The sequence below is a fragment of the Festucalex cinctus genome, chromosome 1, assembly GCF_051991245.1.
Source record: "Festucalex cinctus isolate MCC-2025b chromosome 1, RoL_Fcin_1.0, whole genome shotgun sequence".
Classification (NCBI taxonomy): Eukaryota; Metazoa; Chordata; class Actinopteri; order Syngnathiformes; family Syngnathidae; genus Festucalex; species Festucalex cinctus.
In genome coordinates, this window is record NC_135411.1 from 41,779,505 (window position 1) to 41,800,343 (window position 20,839).

General features: G+C 40.5%; 1 protein-coding gene across 1 annotated transcript; it reads right to left on the reverse strand.

Annotated features, from left to right (window-relative positions):
- Positions 1 to 2,240: 2,240 nt before the first annotated feature.
- aoc2 (amine oxidase copper containing 2) lies at positions 2,241 to 11,691 on the reverse strand. Its single transcript, XM_077535722.1, has 5 exons — positions 10,043 to 11,691; positions 5,267 to 5,385; positions 4,824 to 4,990; positions 3,200 to 3,332; positions 2,241 to 3,087 (listed from the first exon to the last, which is right to left on the reverse strand). Exons 1-5 carry the CDS (start codon positions 11,592 to 11,594, stop codon positions 2,803 to 2,805), a joined length of 2,256 nt encoding a protein of 751 aa, XP_077391848.1. The 5' UTR covers positions 11,595 to 11,691; the 3' UTR covers positions 2,241 to 2,802.
- Positions 11,692 to 20,839: the final 9,148 nt, after the last annotated feature.

The window sequence follows — 20,839 nt, forward strand, 5'->3', positions numbered from 1 at the left end:
ACGTGTTTGGGGAAAAATGTACAAGAAAATTCGTAAGGAAAAAAAATTGCCACTAGGTGGCGCTATCAGTTAGATGAAATATAAGTTCGTAGATGTCTTTAGGGCTGGACTCTCATCAAATGTGTGAAATTTTGAGAAGATAGGATCATCTCGGTCAAGTTCATGCAGCTTTTATTGTCACGAAAAATCTTCAGACTTTGCGTCACCGTAGCGGCCACGCCCTTTGGCGAAAAGTTACAATATTCGGTGTGGGGCATCATCAACATCTTAAGGCTTTTCTGACCAATTTTCAACTGGATCCCTTCAACGAGCTCAGCACAGTAGCTAAAAACGTAAAGTATGACATTTATTGTAACCACTAGGTGGCGCTATATGTATAACTGAATTTTTTCATATAGGTGTTTTCAGGCCGTGACTATTACGTTGCCTGAGAAGTTTGAGATTTTTTGGAGCTTGTACATGGGAGTTATTCAGCATTTGCTCTTTCTGGACAAATGAAATTTTAAAGGCAATATTTGATGCCCCGCCCCCGTCATATAGTATTTCGAAAACGCAAGATTTTTTGCCTAGTTTTTCTCTTAAGTCTTGAGATGATAAATGCCAAGTTTAAAGTCAATGGGATGAAAAATGTTTGCATAGGGGGAAAAAGTATGACCACAGTGAATGTGCCAAAATAGGCCAAAATTGGACATTAAAAAATTCATAGCTCACTTCCTGTACATTTTAGGAATTGGCTTCCACTGACTTTTTTGTGCGTCTCGTAGTGCTACACGTGCCTGCCAATTTTCGTAGCTCTAGCTCAAACGGGCCGGGATTGGTTTTTATTTTTCTACGCTAGGTGGCGCTATAGAGTCGCGTTGTTATGACAACTACATAATATCAAATTTTTCGCCGGGCCCGAAGAGACTGCAAAGTTTGGTGAGTTTTCGTAAATGTTTAGGCCCTCAAAAATGCGATCGTTTACGGAGAAGAAGAAGAAGAATAATAATAATAATTCTTACAAAAACAAGAGGGACCTCGCAGCGGTCGCTGCTCGGGCCCTAATAATAATAATAATAATAATAATAATAATAATAATAATAATAATAATTTTTACAAAAACAATAGGGACCTCGCAGCGGTCGCTGCTCGGGCCCTAATAAGAATTCCTTCAGGAACAATAGGGACCTCGCAGCGGTCGCTGCTCGGGCCCTAATAACTATAACGTTCATTTTATGGGGACTTTTTCCGACTGAATTGTAATTGTTTGTATGCATGTATGTTCTAAAAAAAAAAGTTTCCTAATGTGCAATAAATTCTGGCTTAAATCTTTTCCCTACCTGAATTTGATTGCTGGTCATCATGCCGAAATCCGCGTTGAGAACTTGGAGAAGTCCTACACCTGTATTTGCGCCATTCTCACTGGACACTGATGATGGACTAGCAGTGCTTATAGTGGACTCAATAAATAAATAAATAAAATAAAATACCGAAATTTAGCCAATCACAAGCGCGAAGGACAACAATTTTTACGTCACTTGACGGTTATTGAAAGAGTATGGGAGGTCCCCCAAATAAACATAGGCAGTTATGCTATTGCTATTGCTAACTAGCAAGATAGCTAACTAACGGCTAAACAAGACTTCGGGTCGGGTTGGGGGGGCGCTCGTGCTGGCCGCCATTTCTACAAGCTAGGGTACGTTACTTTAAATTATTTTCGGAGACGGTACTAACACGTTTAAAAATAAATAAATAAATATATACACACACACACACACAAAAAATAAGTCAAAGCGACTTTTGGTTAATACAATTGAAACATTTTTAACGTCACTTGACGGTTAATGAAAGAGCATCGCCGCGAATCACTAATCAGTAGGCTACCTATCAAACGCAGAATTCTGTCATTAATGGTTGATCTACTGTATGATGTGTAATTTGTGGCAAGCCGTTAATGCTTAAAGGTAGCAGGTTAGATGAAAACGGAGAAGGCAACTCTACTTGGCATTCTTGGCCAGACATTAGACTGAATTTGCACGCAAGATTGAAGAGAAAGAGGAGAATCTTGAAAAGCTGGCTAACAGTAGTGAAGCAATGTGTACCTCCATCTTTAAACACTTGATGGCGGTAGAGATGAGAGAATGAGAGAGTCAAACGTTGCTTACACTAAGCTTTAGCACAACTGCTGTCCAAGCCACATTAATTAAATATGTACACAAGGAATAAGCTGTTCAAACACTGAAAAGACAATTAAAAATACGTTATGCTTGTCTCTTTTGACCAGACTTTTTATTTTATTTTATTTTTATTCTGTGTACCCAACAATACAGACAAGGCACATTGGTGATCCATTTATAGCATTAGTCTGGGTGAGCTGGGACCTCAGCCTCTAGCTGCTGGCTCCTGAACATGCATGTTTGGGCGGCCGGATGACGTAGTGCCCAGGCACTACACAACATCTAAAATTGTACAGTAGAAGTAAAGGCATGTGTCACATTCAGACAGTGTATATTCACAGAATAACTCCATAAAACCAATTGCATGCACTTCATCTCTAAGATGAGCACATTTACAGCGTTGTTACCTCAGCAGTCACCTTTTTCATGGAGCCTCATTAGCTGGCCATGCCTTAGAAAACACAGATACTAGACAATAATTTGTTTCAAAACCAAATGAGCATGACAAAGCACAGTGTACAGCTATAGCATAAATGTATTGTGTGTGAGTGTTATTGCCCTTTGTTTTTACTTTGGATGAAAAAAAATCACCACTACCCCTAACATGTTTGTTGGACCTTTAATAGCAAAAATAACTCTTGTCTGCTTAGTCCTTGAACTTCATGACTCCATCAAAGCCATTGTATGTGAAGGGTTCCAGCACGGGGCTGCAGGTCTCTTGAGCAAGGCAGCCCATCCTGTTGTATTCACAGCTTTCTTCACTGCCTGGACTAAAGTGCACCCCATCAGCAGAGTGAATGGAAGGGTCCTCATCAAAGTAGTTATGGGGTCGCAGCAAGACGCCGCCACCATTGCCCACAGTTACAGTGTTGGGGATATCCTCTGCATGCGGGATGTGGAGGAATCCAGTGGTCACCCAGGCAACCAGATCCTAAAGCAAACATTCTAACAATTACGCAGATGCACCAACAAAACCGCAGCTGCATATTCACTGCTTTAGGTGTACATTTCAATCTGTATTTGAGAATTCTGGCACAGTGTACCTCATCTTCAATGTTTTCATTGTCTTCAATGTACATGCTGAAGTCAACTGCTGGGGTCCACATGTTGTTTTGATTATACAAACTGCTGCTGGTCTGCTCTGAGTCCTTATACTTAGTGATGGCAACCTTATACCTGCACACAAAAATGAAAATGATCCTGGGAGGAGACAACCTCGTCCCATAATGCTTCACGGACCAGTTGAGGATGGAATTCTTTTTACCACTTTTATGGTCCATAATGTACACTTTTTTGTTGCGTTGTGTGCCTGTTGGTTAATAAAACTAGTAGTAAAAGTATCATCACTTTTGTTTTGAATGTGCAAACCATTCATGACCAGACCATGGCTGAATTCAGTGTGGTGATCAATGACTTCCGCCTCATCTTAGTAGTTAGCGGCAGTTGTTTGTGACTGTTACAACAGTGAGATATTTTGCCTTCTTCATGAAAATGTGGAGTAACGCATTGAATCTCTGGACAGTAACTTTAATCAGACTACTTTGTAGAATAAAGTAACGCGTTAAACTACTAGTTACTTTGGAAAACAAATTTTTGAATAACGCGTTACTGGCAACACTGGTTATAAGTATCAGTGACTACTCAAGAGTTAAGTATCAGTATCGAACATCCCTAGAAAATAACCAACATAAAAAAAAAAAAAAATTGAATAAATCAATAATAAATAAATATTTGAACTTAAAATGATACATATTGAAATGTAAAGGGTGTAATTTTAATAACAATAAAGTAATAATAAATAAAATAATAAAACATGGACATAGTACTTGAAGGTAATAACTCCACAATAAGTGTGGTCATGGTGTTTGTTTCTTTTTCTCAAAGTCAGTATTTTAAGTGGGAAAAAATAAGTGCCGGTACTCCTCTTGCTAAAATTAATTAATTCATATATATATATATATATATATATATATATATATATATATATATATATATATATATATATATATAGAGAGAGAGAGAGAGAGAGAGAGAGAGAGAGAGAGAGAGAGAGAGAGAGAGAGAGAGAGAGAGAGAGAGAGAGAGTCAAAAAAGTGCACGGTGCTCATTTGATAGTAGGTCAGATTACATTTGTATCACTGTTTAAAAGGGGGGATGTGAAAACATTATTTTGCTAATTAGTCTAACTAGATGAATTTTGTACTATTCTGACAAATTATTTGCCATACCTGAAACATATTATTTCGCGTGCACATACCAGTATGTACTGCAGCAACCAGAACAAATAATACAGTATTTTTATTTTGATTTTTTAACTTGTAACACACCATATATATTTTTTTTCTCATAGTATGATTTTCACATTATGGTAAATGGACTGCTTTTTTGTATAGTGCTTTAACTACACCATATGGTTAAGCATAAGCAGTTTACAATGCTTCACATTCACACACTAGTGGTCGGCTGCTGCCATGCAGGGCACTACCACATCCACTGCGAGCAAGTCGGGGTTCAGTGTCTTGCTCAAGGGCGTTTCGCTATGATCACCAGGGATGAGGATCAAACCTACAACCTCATGGATGGGAAATGACAACTCTACCACTGTGCCCTCACGCCGCCCACAGACATTAAAAATGTAAAGACTTTATTAAAGTTGTTTGGTCTCACCTGGCCCAGGACATGGCTCGTTCCTCTGTCTCACTCTCTGGGAGATGGTCTCCAGTGAAGCTTATTACCTGGAGTCTATAGGAACGCTGATGACCCCAAGCGTTGGTTTTGTTGCTTGCAATGTGCAGGTAGCGAGGAGTTTTTGTTCCATGCCGCAGAGCTGCTTCCTGCAAAAGTGGTCCCATTAGTCCAGCAGACGCAATCACAATCAGTTTTGCTTAGAGTACCATACTACATTGTACAAGGTTATAGGTTTCTGGAAATTCTTTCTGTTGGAAAAAATATATATTAAATATGCATATTAACATTCATTTTAAAAAAAAAAATCTCAAAAAATAAATTAATAAACTGTCCAAGAAATGTGTATAAAGGTCTGTAACTAATATTATGGTTTTATTCTATAAAGGGCTTGAATCATCTCATTATTCACAATAAAGGTTTACCTTTTCTGTTTTAAGTTGCTTTTCCACCAGCTGAGGAACCATAGCATAGCGATTAGGCATCCATGGTAACGTCACATTTACAAACTCCATATCTTTGGTTTGGAACACATTCTTCACTCCTGGAGAAATATATACAAAACATTTAAGAACAATTATATACCAAAAGCTATTTCTGTTTCCTCATTGATTCAATTATCTCCAACTTCAGCAAATTTTGGTCACAAGGCATTTCAATAAATCATTCCTACTTTTGTCCCTGGTACTGATGCCGCTCCATCAGTTAAAAACAGAAGTTTGACGTGGCAGCTGTTTGGTGCCTGTTCAGCAAATACAGTGTCCAGTTCATATTGGTCTTCTAATTGAGTCTACAGTTTAGATGGCCTCTGAAGTATTTAATAATAATCATGGATTTTATGGTTCTTGATCCTCTTTAAAGTGACCATGAGCTCCATGATCTCTAGAGGTGCCGTTTAAAAACCAGAGTGACCGTAAACTACATGTAGTCACAGCTTACCTGATGGAGGCGTACTGCCAGTGAGCGCATACAGCCCCACCGACCACTACCAAACATTCACATCAGCCATACACCAGTGTGTGTGGCACTGGAGGTAATGTTGGTGAAGTACTGGTATCTTGCCAAAGGACACAACATATGAGTCTGAGAGTGGGATTGAAACAGATGAGCCTTCAGTTACGGGATGACCTGCACTACTTCCTGAACCATGGGCGCCAGGTTTATGCATTCATCTAGCCATTTTCTTCTGCTTATCTGGGATATAGAGTCTCTGTGGCAGCAGCTTTGCGGGGAAGCACTTCATGCAGCTTCCCCATGACAAGACTGGCGCATCCCAGACTGAACACTTGAACATGTTTATATTGACTACCAGATGTCCACTTTGCTGCCGTCAAACACAAATTTTCCAGTTATGGAACAAATAAACAAAGTAAAGTAGGCCTATATATTGACTTGCTAAGTAATCCTAATCCCCATTAACTATATATGTATATATTTGACCATTAACTCAAAGGCCAATGGTTGGCAGGTCTACTTCATTCACAGTGAAAGAGATTTGAATTTGAATTGCTCTCCCATTCCAAAAGCAGGCATGTGATTAAAGAGAAAAGACTTAGGGCTCTATTTTTTTGTAGTTGGTGTGTTGTGGTTTGGGTTTGATTAGTTTTGTTGTTTTGTTACATTTTGTCTTCACTCTATATAGCCTTGTGCATTTTGTTTGTTACTTTGCATCTGCTTTTGCTCTTTATTCCAAGTTCCTTGTATGCCTTTTGTTTTTTCTTTTGTAAATAAATCCATCTTTCTTTTGATATCCTGCGTTGTGGAATGTGATTAGAATAGAGCCAAAAATGAACGTGAAAATGAAGTCCCAGAAAATCCTTTCAAGAACAGCAGGGTGCTGAACCTGTAACCAGGCAACTAATGTCTCAAGCGATGTTTGTGATGAGCCAATCAGCAACCACACTGCTTTGCTCGTTGTGTTTGCCCCTCAGCGGATGCACATGCTCAGAGGAACATTATGCTGCCCTGAACATGGAGGGTTCCCAGCACTAGGGGTAAGACAAGTGTTTGCGCCCTGTAACCTATCCATCCATCCATTTTCTTGACCGCTTATTACTCACAAGGGTCGCGGGGGGTGCTGGAGCCTATCTTAGCTGGCTTTGGGGAGTAGCCAGTAGGGATGTAACGATAAAGGCAATATCGTGATATTAAAACTGCCACAATATCGTTGTCGTCATGTTCACAATATTTAAAAGGAACACATCTGTTAAAAAAAAGTCAGATTGATTTCCATTTGTGAAGTTCTAGCACCATCAAGACATCTCTGGAAGAACCGGCTTGAGTGGCGCATGAATCCCTGAATGGACTCGAGACTGACGTCATGACAGGCTTCTTCCTTGGCCTGGACAAGTGGGACCTGGGTCTGGGGGTTTCGATAATACACCTTCCATGCACCTCCAAACATAAAATAACTCTATGGGGTAGAGGAATGGCGAGTATGGCGGGAGGAATAAACCCTAAAATGTGGATAGTCCTGGAAACACTGACGTACAAGCAGAGCCCGGTGGAATCTCACATTGTTCCAGATGACAACATAATTTCAGTAAATCTTTATGGCTCATCAATGTAACCTGATGGAACAAGTTGTTTGTGGAGGTCATCAAGGAAGGCCAGCAGCAAGACCCTCAAGCCAGCCTCCCTCATTCTCATGCCTGAATCTCATTGGATATAATCGCTGTCCGTCTTCTTAGTACTCCTCCTCTCTGTTCTCCTGCTCCTCTCTGTCCTTCTCCTGCTCCTCCTCTCACTCTCCTCAGGTTGCTCTCTTCAAGGTTCTCCATTCACCAAACACAGAAGAAGAGGCTCAAGACACTTATATGCTGCAGTCCTGATTGCTAATTGCTCACCAGACCTGAATGTGTTGAGTTTTGAACACTTGTTTTTTTTTTGTTATATATATATATATATATATATATATATATATATATATATATGTATATATCCCTGCGATTGGCTGGCAACAAGTCCAGGGTGTCCCTCGCCTACTGCCCAGAGCCAGCTGAGATAGGCGCCAGCACCCCCCGCGACCCTTGTGAGGAATAAGCGGTCAAGAAAATGGATGGATGGATGTATACCCACTCACACTCGTGGCCTACTTCTTGTAGGCCACATACATGGGCCTCTCCCAGGCGGAGGATCGAACCCACGCCACGTTTTGAACAGTGTGTTGAAAAGTGTGTTGTAGGTTGATACCAATGAGATGTCACATGAGAAGTGAGTGTAACAAGTTACAACAGAACGTATGTAGTATTTTGACAAGTTAATGTGCAATTGCAGAATGTATTGCAGGTTGAAGCTTTGAGCTTTTACATGAGAGGTGAGTGTAGTGTTTGGACAATAAGGTGATTTGCAATTGGTGTCAGAGTGTAAAGAAGGAAAGTCAGAGTCTAAGGGAGTCATAAGGGAGTGTGAAGTAGTGACAATTCGGGTCGAGCGATTGGTACATGAAGTTAAGGTTGTGCAATTTGTGCCATAGTTTAGTTTCTGTGTGTTAACAATCGTGAAAAACTGTAAACACACGCACATTAGCTGTTTCAACACATGACTTGAGTTGAGAGAGAGAGAGAGAGAGAGAGAGAGAGAGAGAGAGAGAGAGAGAGAGAGAGAGATAGATAGATAGATAGATAGATAGATAGATAGATAGATAGATAGATAGATAGATAGATAGATAGATAGATAGACTTTTTCCAGCAATTTTCTTTCTCAGTTTACTGTTTCATGAGCATATATTTGTTCAATGGAAAAACATCTGCTGTGCATATGTTGCACTGACATGTGGGAAAAAAAGTACATTTAAATTGTTACAAAGTTTGAACAGCATGTGTAGTTTTAGTTGTAGTGCTTCAATTTGGAGGATATATAAGGGGTTTTCAAGTTCGGGTGTGTAGTTTTGTGAATTGTGTTATCATTTTGATAAAACAAGCCTAGTTTGCAAAATTGTGTTTTAGCAATTGGAAAAAACTGTATTGGGACATTGCAGCAGCATGGTCCCACGCACAGGGTGCATGCATCCTCTTCACAACTCCGTTACTACCTTTAATGGCCAGAAAATGTATAATGGCAAGAACAGAAAGCAACATAAACAGCAACCAAAATTACCAGGCAATGTAAAAGAGTTTGAGAAACATAGTCCAGGAGATAGACCTCCTTCATACAGATGATGTCTTGAAATGATACAATTTGATTTGAAATTAAATAAACTTCACCAAATTAAACTAAATCTCATTTATCTCTCACATTCAGACACATTTTTTTTAACAAATGAACACAAACATATAGTATTGTAACTCTTACTGATATACAGATATCACTTTCAATTTTAACTGTTGTAAAATGTTAAGCATGCTTTGTTTCTTTGTGTGTACTACTACTGTAAAATTTATAGTTCATGTGACTGACTCACTTCATGTTTCACCATCAAAAAACTAAGTATGACCAGAGTTTTTACTTCCAACGTACACACACACACACACACCCCTGCACACACACATTTGAAAAATATTTTGGTTTTCTCTTATTTATAAAATTTACAGTGGGCCAACATGACCCATCTTAGAACAGTAAAGTTAAATCTAATCCTTTTAAGAGCAACAGGGTGCAACCGCTGTCACCTGGAAACAAATGCGTCTGACGAAAGCCATGATGGGCATGACAGAAAATAATTCCCCTGTTAGATAAATCCAAATTCCTTGTCAAGCGAGCAGAGCTGTTCCCTTAAAGGTAATAGGGAAAATGACATGAAAATTGAACATTTTGCAACTTTTTTTTTTCTTTTCTTTTGTATTCGTATTGTTCCTGCAATACTGATGACTTAAGATTAGAAGCCTACATTTCTAATGTAAAATGCATGGATGGAACCTTTACACCACAGTGACTGCCGGTGGGTCTTACTGTTTCCTTTCTTTCTACATCAGGCCAAATATGGCTGCAGTTATTTTGGACAAGTTTCCCCTGGGAGAGAAACTCTAAAATGGAACAACTCATGGGAAACCTGGGACCATTTATTTATTTATTTATTTATTTATTTATTTATTTATCTATTTATCTATTTATCTATTTATCTATTTATTTATCTAACTCTCAGTAGCCGAGCAAACTGTAAATGGGAAACTCCAAATTTGCACAGAATATAAAAAGCATGACAATATTGTTTATTTCAATGACTCCTTTTTTTATACCATATAAGGCAACTTCAGACTCACCCAACACATCCAGATCCACTTTGAAGTTGATGAAGTGCGTGTGGATGTTCCCCAGGACATTTTTTGCCACCTGGTGGCCATGTTTTAAACTGCCATCCACCAAATAAGATGACGAGATGTATCCTGTGGCGTGCACCTTGGTTTCAACAGATCCACTTTGGTAGAAGATGAAATCCCACATGTAATCGTAATTTCCTATCGCAGTGATTGTCCTGAACACCAAAGCGCTGTTCACCATCCCTCCATAACTATGACTATAAAAGTCAGAGAAGTGTCTCCTCAGAGGCTGACCAAAGTTGTGCTCAAAGATACAGATTGAATTCCTGAATCTAACCGGTGAATTTACGTCGATGTAGCGGTATGTGTCAACATAGGTGGCTTGATGGGGGCAATCGGTGCCACGGACAAGTTCATGTGCAAAACGGCCTATTCCGATGCTGGAGTCCAAAAACTTGGTGATAATCATTCCGGGAGTCACTGACCCGTACACCGACATGGCTTCCTGTACGCTCAGCTCATATGCAATTCGCTCTCCCTTAAAGCGCACATCAAAGACCCGCATGCCAGTGAGGGAACTCAAGCCAAAAGCAAAGCTCCAGTCCAGGTAGAGGACGTGGTTACCGCTGACGCTGAAACGTTTTCCCTCGGTGTAGTACTGCAGCGGGCTAAGCTGCAGAGGCTTGTTCTTGGGCTTCAGAGAACCGTAATCAGGTGTCTCCTGGTAAATTATTTTTTTTATTGAACCGGCAGCATATTTCTGTTGAAGTTCTTCTAATGTGTCGAAATACTGACCGTTATACAGAAGTTTCTCAAGTTTCCATTCAGTTTCATTGACACTGCCGTGATTGATGAGTACTTCGAAACCCACCGGGTGGATGTACATGCCACTCATGTCCCTGAAGAAAGATATCCAGGTTTTTCTGTCTCCTGACCGCACTCCACGGGGCATTTGCTCGAACATGTTTAGCTTGTAGTTGACACCGAAGCTCTCTTCCATGAGCTCCGGCAGCTTGGAGAACAATTCTTGCTGCAGAAACATTAACAACAATTCATACTCTCCGATAGTGACCGTGCGCGTGTTGATAGGCAGCTCCATCTTGTACTTCTTCTTGGTGACATCCTTGTGGTATGTGGGGTTAGGGAGAGGCCCCACTACATACTCCTTGATGTGGCCCCTGGAACCGTAGAAGACCACCACGGTGGCTTCGCGAACTGGCTTAGAAGCGACCCCATCCAAGTAAGTCAACACGTCCACTTTCCTGGGAAGAGAAAGGTCTATTAAGAATAAGAAGTTTTCGGAGGGCTTGGAAAGCTGCCTGGTAGATATATCCAAGTCCTTCTGTTGGAGCATATATTGTTGGACCTGCAAGTACTCATCCTGTGTTAAATCAGCAAACACGCTGCTGCGCTCGTCATGTTTACCCCTCAGAGGATGTGTGCGCTGAGAGGAACATTTGGGTGCCCGGCTAGAATATATTCCAATCAGAATAATATTCAAAAGAAGAGAGACGAGGACAAAAAGAAATAGAGCCCATTTCACCAGGGAGTTCATCTTGGTCTCCTATTAGAGGCACTGGTTGGAGAAAATGAGAAGTGAGCAGAGTCGATTGGTGAGAAGATTTTGTGTGCTCCTCCCCTTCTGCCCGACACCCTGCCTCCTTATGTGGGGATCCGGCCAGCACTCGAGGAAAAGGAGGAGTAAAGTTCTTTAGCCCCCTAATCCAGGGGTGGGCACTTTATGGCCATGGGCAGGGCCGTCTCTCCTTAAAAGTAGAACATGCACTCCGGGCCTCATGCTCCACACATTTACTCATATACGCAGTGGATGCGCAATGGATTCGTGCATGATCACCACACTCAGTGCTTTTACATTAAATCTTTCATAAACGTATTCTACAAATGACCTGTAGCTGAAAGTTGCGGTAAATGGAAATATATCCAATAAAGTGTCGCAGGCCACCCATATGCTTTGCGTTATAATGTCCCTTTTGCAGCACACTCATTTGAATTGTATGCCGTTAGAAGGATTACATGGAAAACCTATAAACACATTTTGTGAAACTATACAATGCTAACTATTAGGCTTTACACGATCAGGATTTTTTGGCCGATCATGATCAGTGATCAACGAGTTTGAAAAAGAAGAAGACAAAAAACAATCACCGATTCGATCAGAAGATGGAGCAAATAGGCCTCTATCTATTTTTATATTTACTAAACCATTCATTCACTTTTTTGGCAGTTAAAGCTTCCAGATTTTTCTTTCTTTCTTTCTTTCTTTCTTTCTTTCTTTCTTTCTTTCTTTCTTTCTTTCTTTCGCTCGTACACATTGTCCATGTAGAACATGGGTGCCCAAGTCTGGTTCTCAAGAGCCCCGACACAGCCTGTTTTAGACATCTCCCTCCTCCACCACAGAATCTCTTATGTAAGAACGTTTTGGCCAGGACCAACAACAGAGTTTAGAGCGCCAAGTGAATGTCTCAAAAGCCTCTAGTGAATAGAGAGCGGAACATTGAATCCCATATGGGCTGAGCAGTGTTAAATGTGCAGCCAAGTTGCACTTCCTTCCTTAAGGGAGCCAAACTTTTCAGTATGTTTGTCCCAAGACTAACCACAGATGTTGATTGTCCTGTTTCCTCAAGGTCATCATGGTTATAGTCTCTCTAAAGAGAAGGTATTTGGAATGGACCAGCCCTCACTATTGTGCTTGCTTCCTCATAACAAGCAGCGAAATAATTTCAGTTTGAGGAATAAAAATAAGAGAGTATGTTAATGTTTTAGTGTATTATTGTTGTTATTATTATTATTATTATTATTATTATTATTATTATTATTATTATTATTATTATTATTATTATTATTATTATTATTGTTATTATTATTATTATTGATATATATTCATTTTGCCCCTTATTTTTATAGATATATATTAATCTTGCCCATTATTAGTCATTTGTGTCATCAATCCATAGCATTGTGTTGTAGCAATATGTGATCGGAAGTGAGAGTTAGGTAGATGGATGGATGGATGGATGGATAGATAGATAGATAGATAGATAGATAGATAGATAGATAGATAGATAGATAGATAGATAGATAGATAGATAGATAGATAGATAGATAGATAGATAGATTGTTCACAAGCTCGGATGGGGCAAGGTACACCACTTTGTGAAGAACTGCGTGAGCAATTGGGTGTATGAGCAAAGAGCAGCATTTCTCAATGTAGAATTGCAAGGAATTTGTGGATTTCATCATCTCCGGTACATAATACCATCAAAAGATTGTGAAAATCAGGAGAAATCTCTGCATGAAAGTGGCCTTTGATCACTCAGGTGTCACTGCATTAAAAACGTGCATCATTGTGTAAAGAATATTGCCACGTGGGCTCGGAAACACTGAAAAAAAAGTTAACACAGTTGCTACATCTGCAAATGCAAATTAAAACTCTACCGTGCAAAGTGAAAAACACATTTAAACAACAACCTGAAATGCAACCGGTTTCTATAGGCTTTAGCTTATCTGAGATGGACTGACACAAAGTGGAAACATGTTTTGACAACATATAATGCTGCATTCAAAGCAATGACTTTTTCATGGATGTCCATGCTTATTTCAGCAAGATAATGTCACATTCTACACGTGTGTTACAAAAAAAAAGGAAAAAAAAGTGTGAGTACGAAAGTGGCCTGCCAGCAGTCCAAACCTGTCTCCCAAAATGTGTGGCACAATAGAGACGCTGGACTATTGAGCAACTGTACAGTGGTAGCTTACGAAATTAATTGGTTCTGGAAGAGAGTTCTTAAGTAGAAAATTTTGTAAGTAGAGACGCATTTTCCATGTAAATGCCCTAATCCGTTCTAAGCCTCCCAAAATTCAGACATAAATGTTTTATAAAGCATAAAAATGCATCAAAACATGTAACAAATACATGTTACAATTAGATTATTGCACAATAAATGAGAGTTGTGCATAATGTAAAAACAAACAATAGAGTAAAGAATAAAAATGATGGTCATTTACCTTTTTAACTGCTGTCCTCATCGTTTTTTGCCCTCTTTGGTTCATGTTCCTCTCTCTCAGAAGTGTTTTTTTTGTTTTGTTTTTTTTGTCTGGTGTTTTGTAAAGAACTGATCCATGGATGTTTGCTCTTTTTTTTTTTCTTTTCTTTTTTTTAAACAATCCTTCGGAAATGTCCAAGGCAAACATTATCTTAGTGAGCAAACGCCCGACTGGTGAAAAACTTTTTCTGGGCGATTCTTTTAAACAAATTCTGAAACTTCATGGAAACTTCCGGTATGGCGAGGCATCTTTTTAAAAAAAAAAAAAAAAAAAAAGGCCCGTCTTGTCGCAATTAAAAACTTACTGTGCCTTCATCAATCACCAATTGTTTGAATTTTTGCACAAATTCGTTGGCCGTTCGGATGCCAGAAACATGCACAAACACCGATCTAGTATTTACGCTCGTAGGTACCTATGGTAGGAAATAGCCATAGCCGAAAGTATGCTGCGTTCGGTAATGCATTTTTACCTTTCGTATCTAGAAATTTCTTTCGCAACAAGAGGCAATATTTTCCCGTTGAGACGTTTCGTAACTCGAAAATTTCGTATGAAGAGACGTTCGTAAGTAGAGGTTCCACTGTAGTTGTTTATCAAGCAAGAATGGGAAAGAATTTCACTTACAAAGAAAGCTTCAATAGGTGGTGTCTTCAGTTTCCAAATTCTTGCAGTATTAAATGTTGCTGAAAGGAAAGGTGGTGTAACACATTGGTAAACATTTGCCTGTCCCAGCTTTTTGGGAACATGTTGCAGGAATCAAATTCAAAATAAGTGAATAGTTGTTGGGGGGGAAACGATCGAAAGAAAAACACTAAAACTTTTTCAGCTTGAACATGAAATATCTTCTCTTTGTAGTGTGTTCGCTTGAATACAGGTTGAAAATAATTTGAAAATCATTGTATTATGTTTTTATTTACAGAACTCAGCTTCATTGGAAATAGGGTTTGTATCAGTAAATAGGATTACCAAAAATTGTTTGTTTGTTTGTTTGTTTGTTTGTTTGTTTGTTTGTTTTGTGCCTGGTCATGAGTATGTGCATGTCTCATTTACAATGAATGCTATGTTTGATCATCACCTCGTTCCTCCCAGGGTATTTGTCATGGCCGAACTATGACTGAACCCAAATGCACAACTCAAACACAGAAACAGCAAACTTCAAGTAATCATTTGTTTAATGAATAAAGTACAACAATCGCCCAGAAGAGGAAAAAAACAAACACAAAATCACTTTATTGGTGAAAAAATGTTGTTGATAACAAATAATGCAGAGTATCCACATAACACAAAACACAAATTGAGAATTTTAACTCTTGACACAAAACTTATGGTAAGCTTATTTGGTAAATGGTGTGGAAAACAAGACTGCACTCTGACTCAACGGATAAGAAAACCTTAACCTGAACAATGCAAAGTGAAACCAAGTACAGTGGACCCCCGCTATTGGTGAGGCATAGAGACTAGGCTGGCCTTGAATAGCAAAAATCCTCGTAATAGAAGAGAGGACTGACAACTCACGCTTTTCTGCGTAAATGTCATTTAAGGTGCAGACAGAACAGCCCATCGTGTTACAAACAGTGAATACAATACAAATGGTCAGTGCTCACTTAATTACATCTTTCTTTGGTGTTTCTTTTAAAATGCCCACAAAAATTTTTCCCTCTGCTCCGACTCACCTGCTCCCAATTTTAATGCACCACACGCACACACTTGTATATACACTGGGTGGGGCCACATTCACGGTGTAAGGGTAGAGCTCGCCAGTCGGCGAGCTGGCGGACTCAGTAACAGGGTTAGGTGTCACTAGTACTCTGGCGTGACGACCGGGGCCTCTCCCCACCGGGCTCGGTGTTCTGGTGTTCCGCCTTCTCCCCTGGTGCTTCCTCCTCTGCTTCCCCCCTCCCGCCGCTGTGCTACTCTCGCGCGGCTGGAGGTGGGGTGGGCACATCTTCCCTCTCTGCGCAGCTGCCCGGTGCCGGTTTCCGGGGGGTTCTCGCGGGGGGCCGGGTTCGCGGGGGGGGGGGGTGGCGGCCGTCGGGGGGGGGGCTTGTTTGGGGGGGCTGGAGGTATGGGTGGGTGGGGGGGTTGGGTGCTGGGGGTCGGGGTGTGTTCGGGGGTTTGGGGGTCGGGGGTGGTGGGGCCTGGGTCGTGGTGGATAGCGGGTTTGGGTGGGGTGCGGGGGGGGTCGTGGGGGGGTGGGGGTTGGGGACCGGTGGGGCGCTGTGGGGGCCCGCTGGGCCTCGTTCTGCGGCCTTGGGCTCGGGGGTGTGGGCCGGGGCTGGGGCGGGGGTGTTCCGGGTGTCTGGGTCGGCTCGCCGACCGGTGTCCGCTCGGGTGGCTTGGGGGTGGCCTTGGTGCTGCCGCGGCCTGGGGATTCGGGGGGTGGGGGGTGGGGGGGGGGGTGGGCTCGCTTTGCTGGACCGCGGTTGACGGCTTTTTTCTTTGGTGGTGGTCCTTATGCATGCCAGATCCATCGCACCAGCATCTACTGAAACTCAACAGAAGTACCCTCTCCCTCCCACAGCCCCTTGAATCAGTTGGTGCTGGTGTCTGTGGTTCTCACTTTGCTTTATCTATCCTTCCCTCCTTCCTCTCTTTAGTTTTTCCTCTGGTCACTTGAGATCTTAATTTATTAGAAGTATGAGGTTTCTGGGGTTGGCATAAGACTCTGGTTTTGTAACCACGTAGGAGGGGTCTTGTTGGTGCTGGACTTCACTTTGATGGATTGGATGTACTGGCTTCTATGGATCTCACTCTGCCTTATCGATCCTTCCCTCCTTCCTCTCTTTAGTTTTTCCTCTGGTCTCTTGAGATCTCGCTAAATTTGCTGGAATTTAGAGGCTTCCGGGGTTGGCGCAAGACTTTGATTTTGTAATCATGGGGAAGGCAGGAAGTGTTTGGTCGGTGCTGGATTTCACTTTGATTTACCTTTCTTTTCTCTTTATTTCTTTTTTTTTTCTGACCTTTTCTCTGGTCTCCTGACCATTTAAACCTCACGACTCTGGCAAGATTCTGAAGTACCTGGTTAAGGCGAAGGGTAATGGGATATTTATATGGTTTTAGGTGAATGAATGAGTATAAATTTATACGTATTTGCACGCACGCACACGCACGCACGCACGCAAACGCACGCAAACGCACACACGCAAACGCACGCACGCACGCAAACGCACGCACACATACACAAAAAAAAAAAAAAAAAAAAAAAAAAAAGAGCAATGATGACAAGACGTTGAATCGGTAAGACTACCGAATGAACAATTCTGAGCTCTTTAAAAAAAAAAAGAAAAAGAAAAATGCCCACACTTGGAGAGCACAACACACCCAGTCGACAGACAGACAGACGAAGGAGATTTGAGGCAATACTTTGCTTAAAATAACTTTGAAAGTAAATCATGGTCACCAACCAATCGCAAGGTACGTATAGACCGTCATTCACAATGACATTCACACCTAAGGACAATTTAAAAACTTCAATCAACCTAACATAAAATAAAATAAAGTTTTTTTTTTAATTTTTATTTAACTTTGACAACATACATTCTGGGTTTCGGATGACATGAACTTTACAGTATGCAAAATTATTATTTATTTATTTATTTATTTATTTATTTATTTAAGATAACTTGTTGTTCTGAAAAGTCATTCTTGGAATACTTGAACATCTCAGATGAAATAATATTATGAGGGTGTTCCAGAAGAAACATGCCTTCTTGTGAAACCTTTCTTTTGCAAGGCGTGTAGAAGAAGGTGACCGGAGAAAAACCTTCTCTTGCATAAATATTTAAAAGAATGATTAACGGTGAAGTAAAGCTGCTGAATTTATGTGCAGCACAAACACGCACACATAGGTTACATGTAAGCATTGAGAAATGTTTATATTGGAGATATGGGAAATTAGTGCTTTGCAGGGAATAAGACCATGCTTCCTGTGGGGGAGAAACATGTGGATCTTGCACACACGGTTGAAATCTAAAGACAAACACACACACGCACGCACACACACATGCACATCTGTTTCAAGCTTTATAAATGGTTGTTTAGACAACCTTATGCATTCCATATATTCCTTTCTTTTCTTCCATCTGGACAGTCTCAACTGCCGTTTTTGTTTTTGAGTTAGGGCAAGGATGAGCAATTTAAATGATGGAGGGGGCCGCAATTTGTCATCAGTGCTAGAGGGGTGCCACATTTGACCTTCCTAACCAGAGCTGTGACAAAAAGGCCATTTAACAGTTTGTTTACAGTCATTTTCAAACCAAAATGAAAATTTTCAAGCAATTACCGATGTATTCGCTGAAGGAGCAAAACAACCTGTCCAGAGTTGCACAACAATAGGCACAGATTCAGCTTCACACTTTTTGCAAAATATTACACACAGTGATTTGCAAAATTCTATGTCCATGGTCATACATTAGACACAGATAAGGATTGTGAGGTTATTTCCTTGTCATTACAATATCCTGGCTTGCCAAATACCACACCAATTACAATTAACAAATTAATGGATAATTAACAATTAAATAAATAGATAGATAGATAGATAGATAGATAGATAGATATTTTAATGTATATTTTTATTAATTAATTTATTTATTTATTTATTTAACAGTCAAGTAAACAAAGCCAGGTCAGTGGACTAGTGGTAGAGTGTCCACCCTGTGACTGCGAGATTGTGAGTTCAATTCCTTCCTTGGTCATACCGAAATACTTTTAAAAATGGCACTCAGAGTTACAGGTTGGAATTGGTTTAGATCACCAAATGTTCCCTGCATACCTGCTGCTGCTCACAGACAATCAGTGGTTCATTATAAAATGAGGGACGTCAAATAGAACATGTTAATTCAGTTAAAACTAAATGAATTAATTTGGTTCAGTACCTAAAATATTAAGACAATATTTTGGATCAAGGCAAAAAAATTAAGGTTGGTTCAAGTGAAGAATTATTGTTTACATCAACATGAAATAATCAGGTCATACGAAGTCACTCAATGTAGTTTCTGTGAAGTCAGATATTTAAGATGTGAGATCTGGACATCATTTTTTTTTTTTTAGTTTAAGCGGGGTAAAACTTTTAACAGTGTGGGTAAAATAAATAAATAAATCCAACGAGCATATTGCCTACAATGTTGATTAAATTTGCTGGTTGACACGACGAGAGAGGGGAGGACTCAAGCACAGGTAAATAGTTGGCCACAAAAGGCTGCAGTTCATTTCGCTCGAACAGAAAACTCCTCTTACAGAGGGACAAAAGGCTGAACAAAAAGAGCTCCAAACTGGAGAGGCAAAAAGGGCACTCAAAAACGGGGACAACAAAAGGCTATGGAGGAAAACAAGGGGCAAACTCAAGGCGCAAGGCAAGGCAAGGCAAGGCAAGGCAAGGCAAGGCAAGGCAAGGCAAGGCAAGGCAAGGCAAGGCAAGGCAAGGCAAGGCAAGGCAAAAACAAGGACTGTGAGACAATGACTGTGAGGACGCTTCCATGCATGGGTTGTGACACTTCGGCAAACTGCAGGTGGTGGATGATGGCTTTTATGGACGGGGTGATTGGTAGCAGGTGGAGACAATCATGGGCGTGGACCGGTGATTAACTGTGCAGGAGGAAGGGCAAGTGACCTGAGGTGAGAGGGTGGTTAATGACTTCAAAATAAAACAGGAAACAAGGTTACAAAATAAAAGCCTGATCCGCCACCAGCGTGGCGGCGGGACACTGGTCAGATCCAACTAGGCCAGGGGTAGGGCAACCCCATTCCTAGAGAGCCGCAGTTTTGCGTGTTTTAGATGTCTCCGTCCTCCAACACTAATGATTCAAATGATCAACTCATCAGCAAGCTCTGGAGAAGCCTGATAACAATCCTCACCTCTGTTGGAGGAGGGCGACATCTAAAACACACGACTTCGGCTCTCTGGGACCAGGGTTGCCTACCCCTGAACTCAGCGATTTCTTTAATTTATTTTTATTTATTAATTGTCATGCCATGTACAATGACATGGTCCATGACTGTTGCTCACATCTCGTCCATAATGATGGTGCAAGATTGTATTGCTCTCCCTCCTGGATCTTCTCCTCTTCCTCATTGGCATGCTCCTCTCCCTCCTCCGTCTCAAATTTCTCTTCCTCAAGCTCTGCCTTTATCCGTTGTGTTTGTTTGGAATCTCTAGCAAACTGTGCACTCTGAACTTGATTATATAGATGTGGTCACATCAGTAACAATAAATGTCTTCAATTTTGAGTTGTTGTGTGTAATGAATGGCAGCAGTTGTGTTCATTGTGTTCAACTATTCCTGTGGCAAGAATTTTGCATCACATGAGCTTTCATTTGAGAATGTGAACAGAGTTCTTTTGCAACTTATGTTTTAGCAAGGCAAAATGTGTTTAGATTTAGGAGAACAGAGTATTGTGTTTTGTGAAATGTGTCTTTATGTGAAATGTGCTTATTTGCAAATGAAGGCTACGTTTATTAAATTTGTTTAGACAACTGGACATTTGGTTTGGAGGATTGGCTTTTGTGTTTTACATTTTGAGAAGAAATGTAATTTACCATGTTGTATATATGCACTTTCCTTGTGTACGTCACTCAGAGCAACTGCTAAAAGTTTAAGCATAGCAGTGTGTAACTGGTTCAGAATTTAACCTTATGAACCGTGTTTATTATTATATGTAACATAAGATGGTTTATATACATGTGTTTAGAGTTTTGACAAGAGTGATTCATTTTGCACAAGGTGTGAGATGTGGTTGT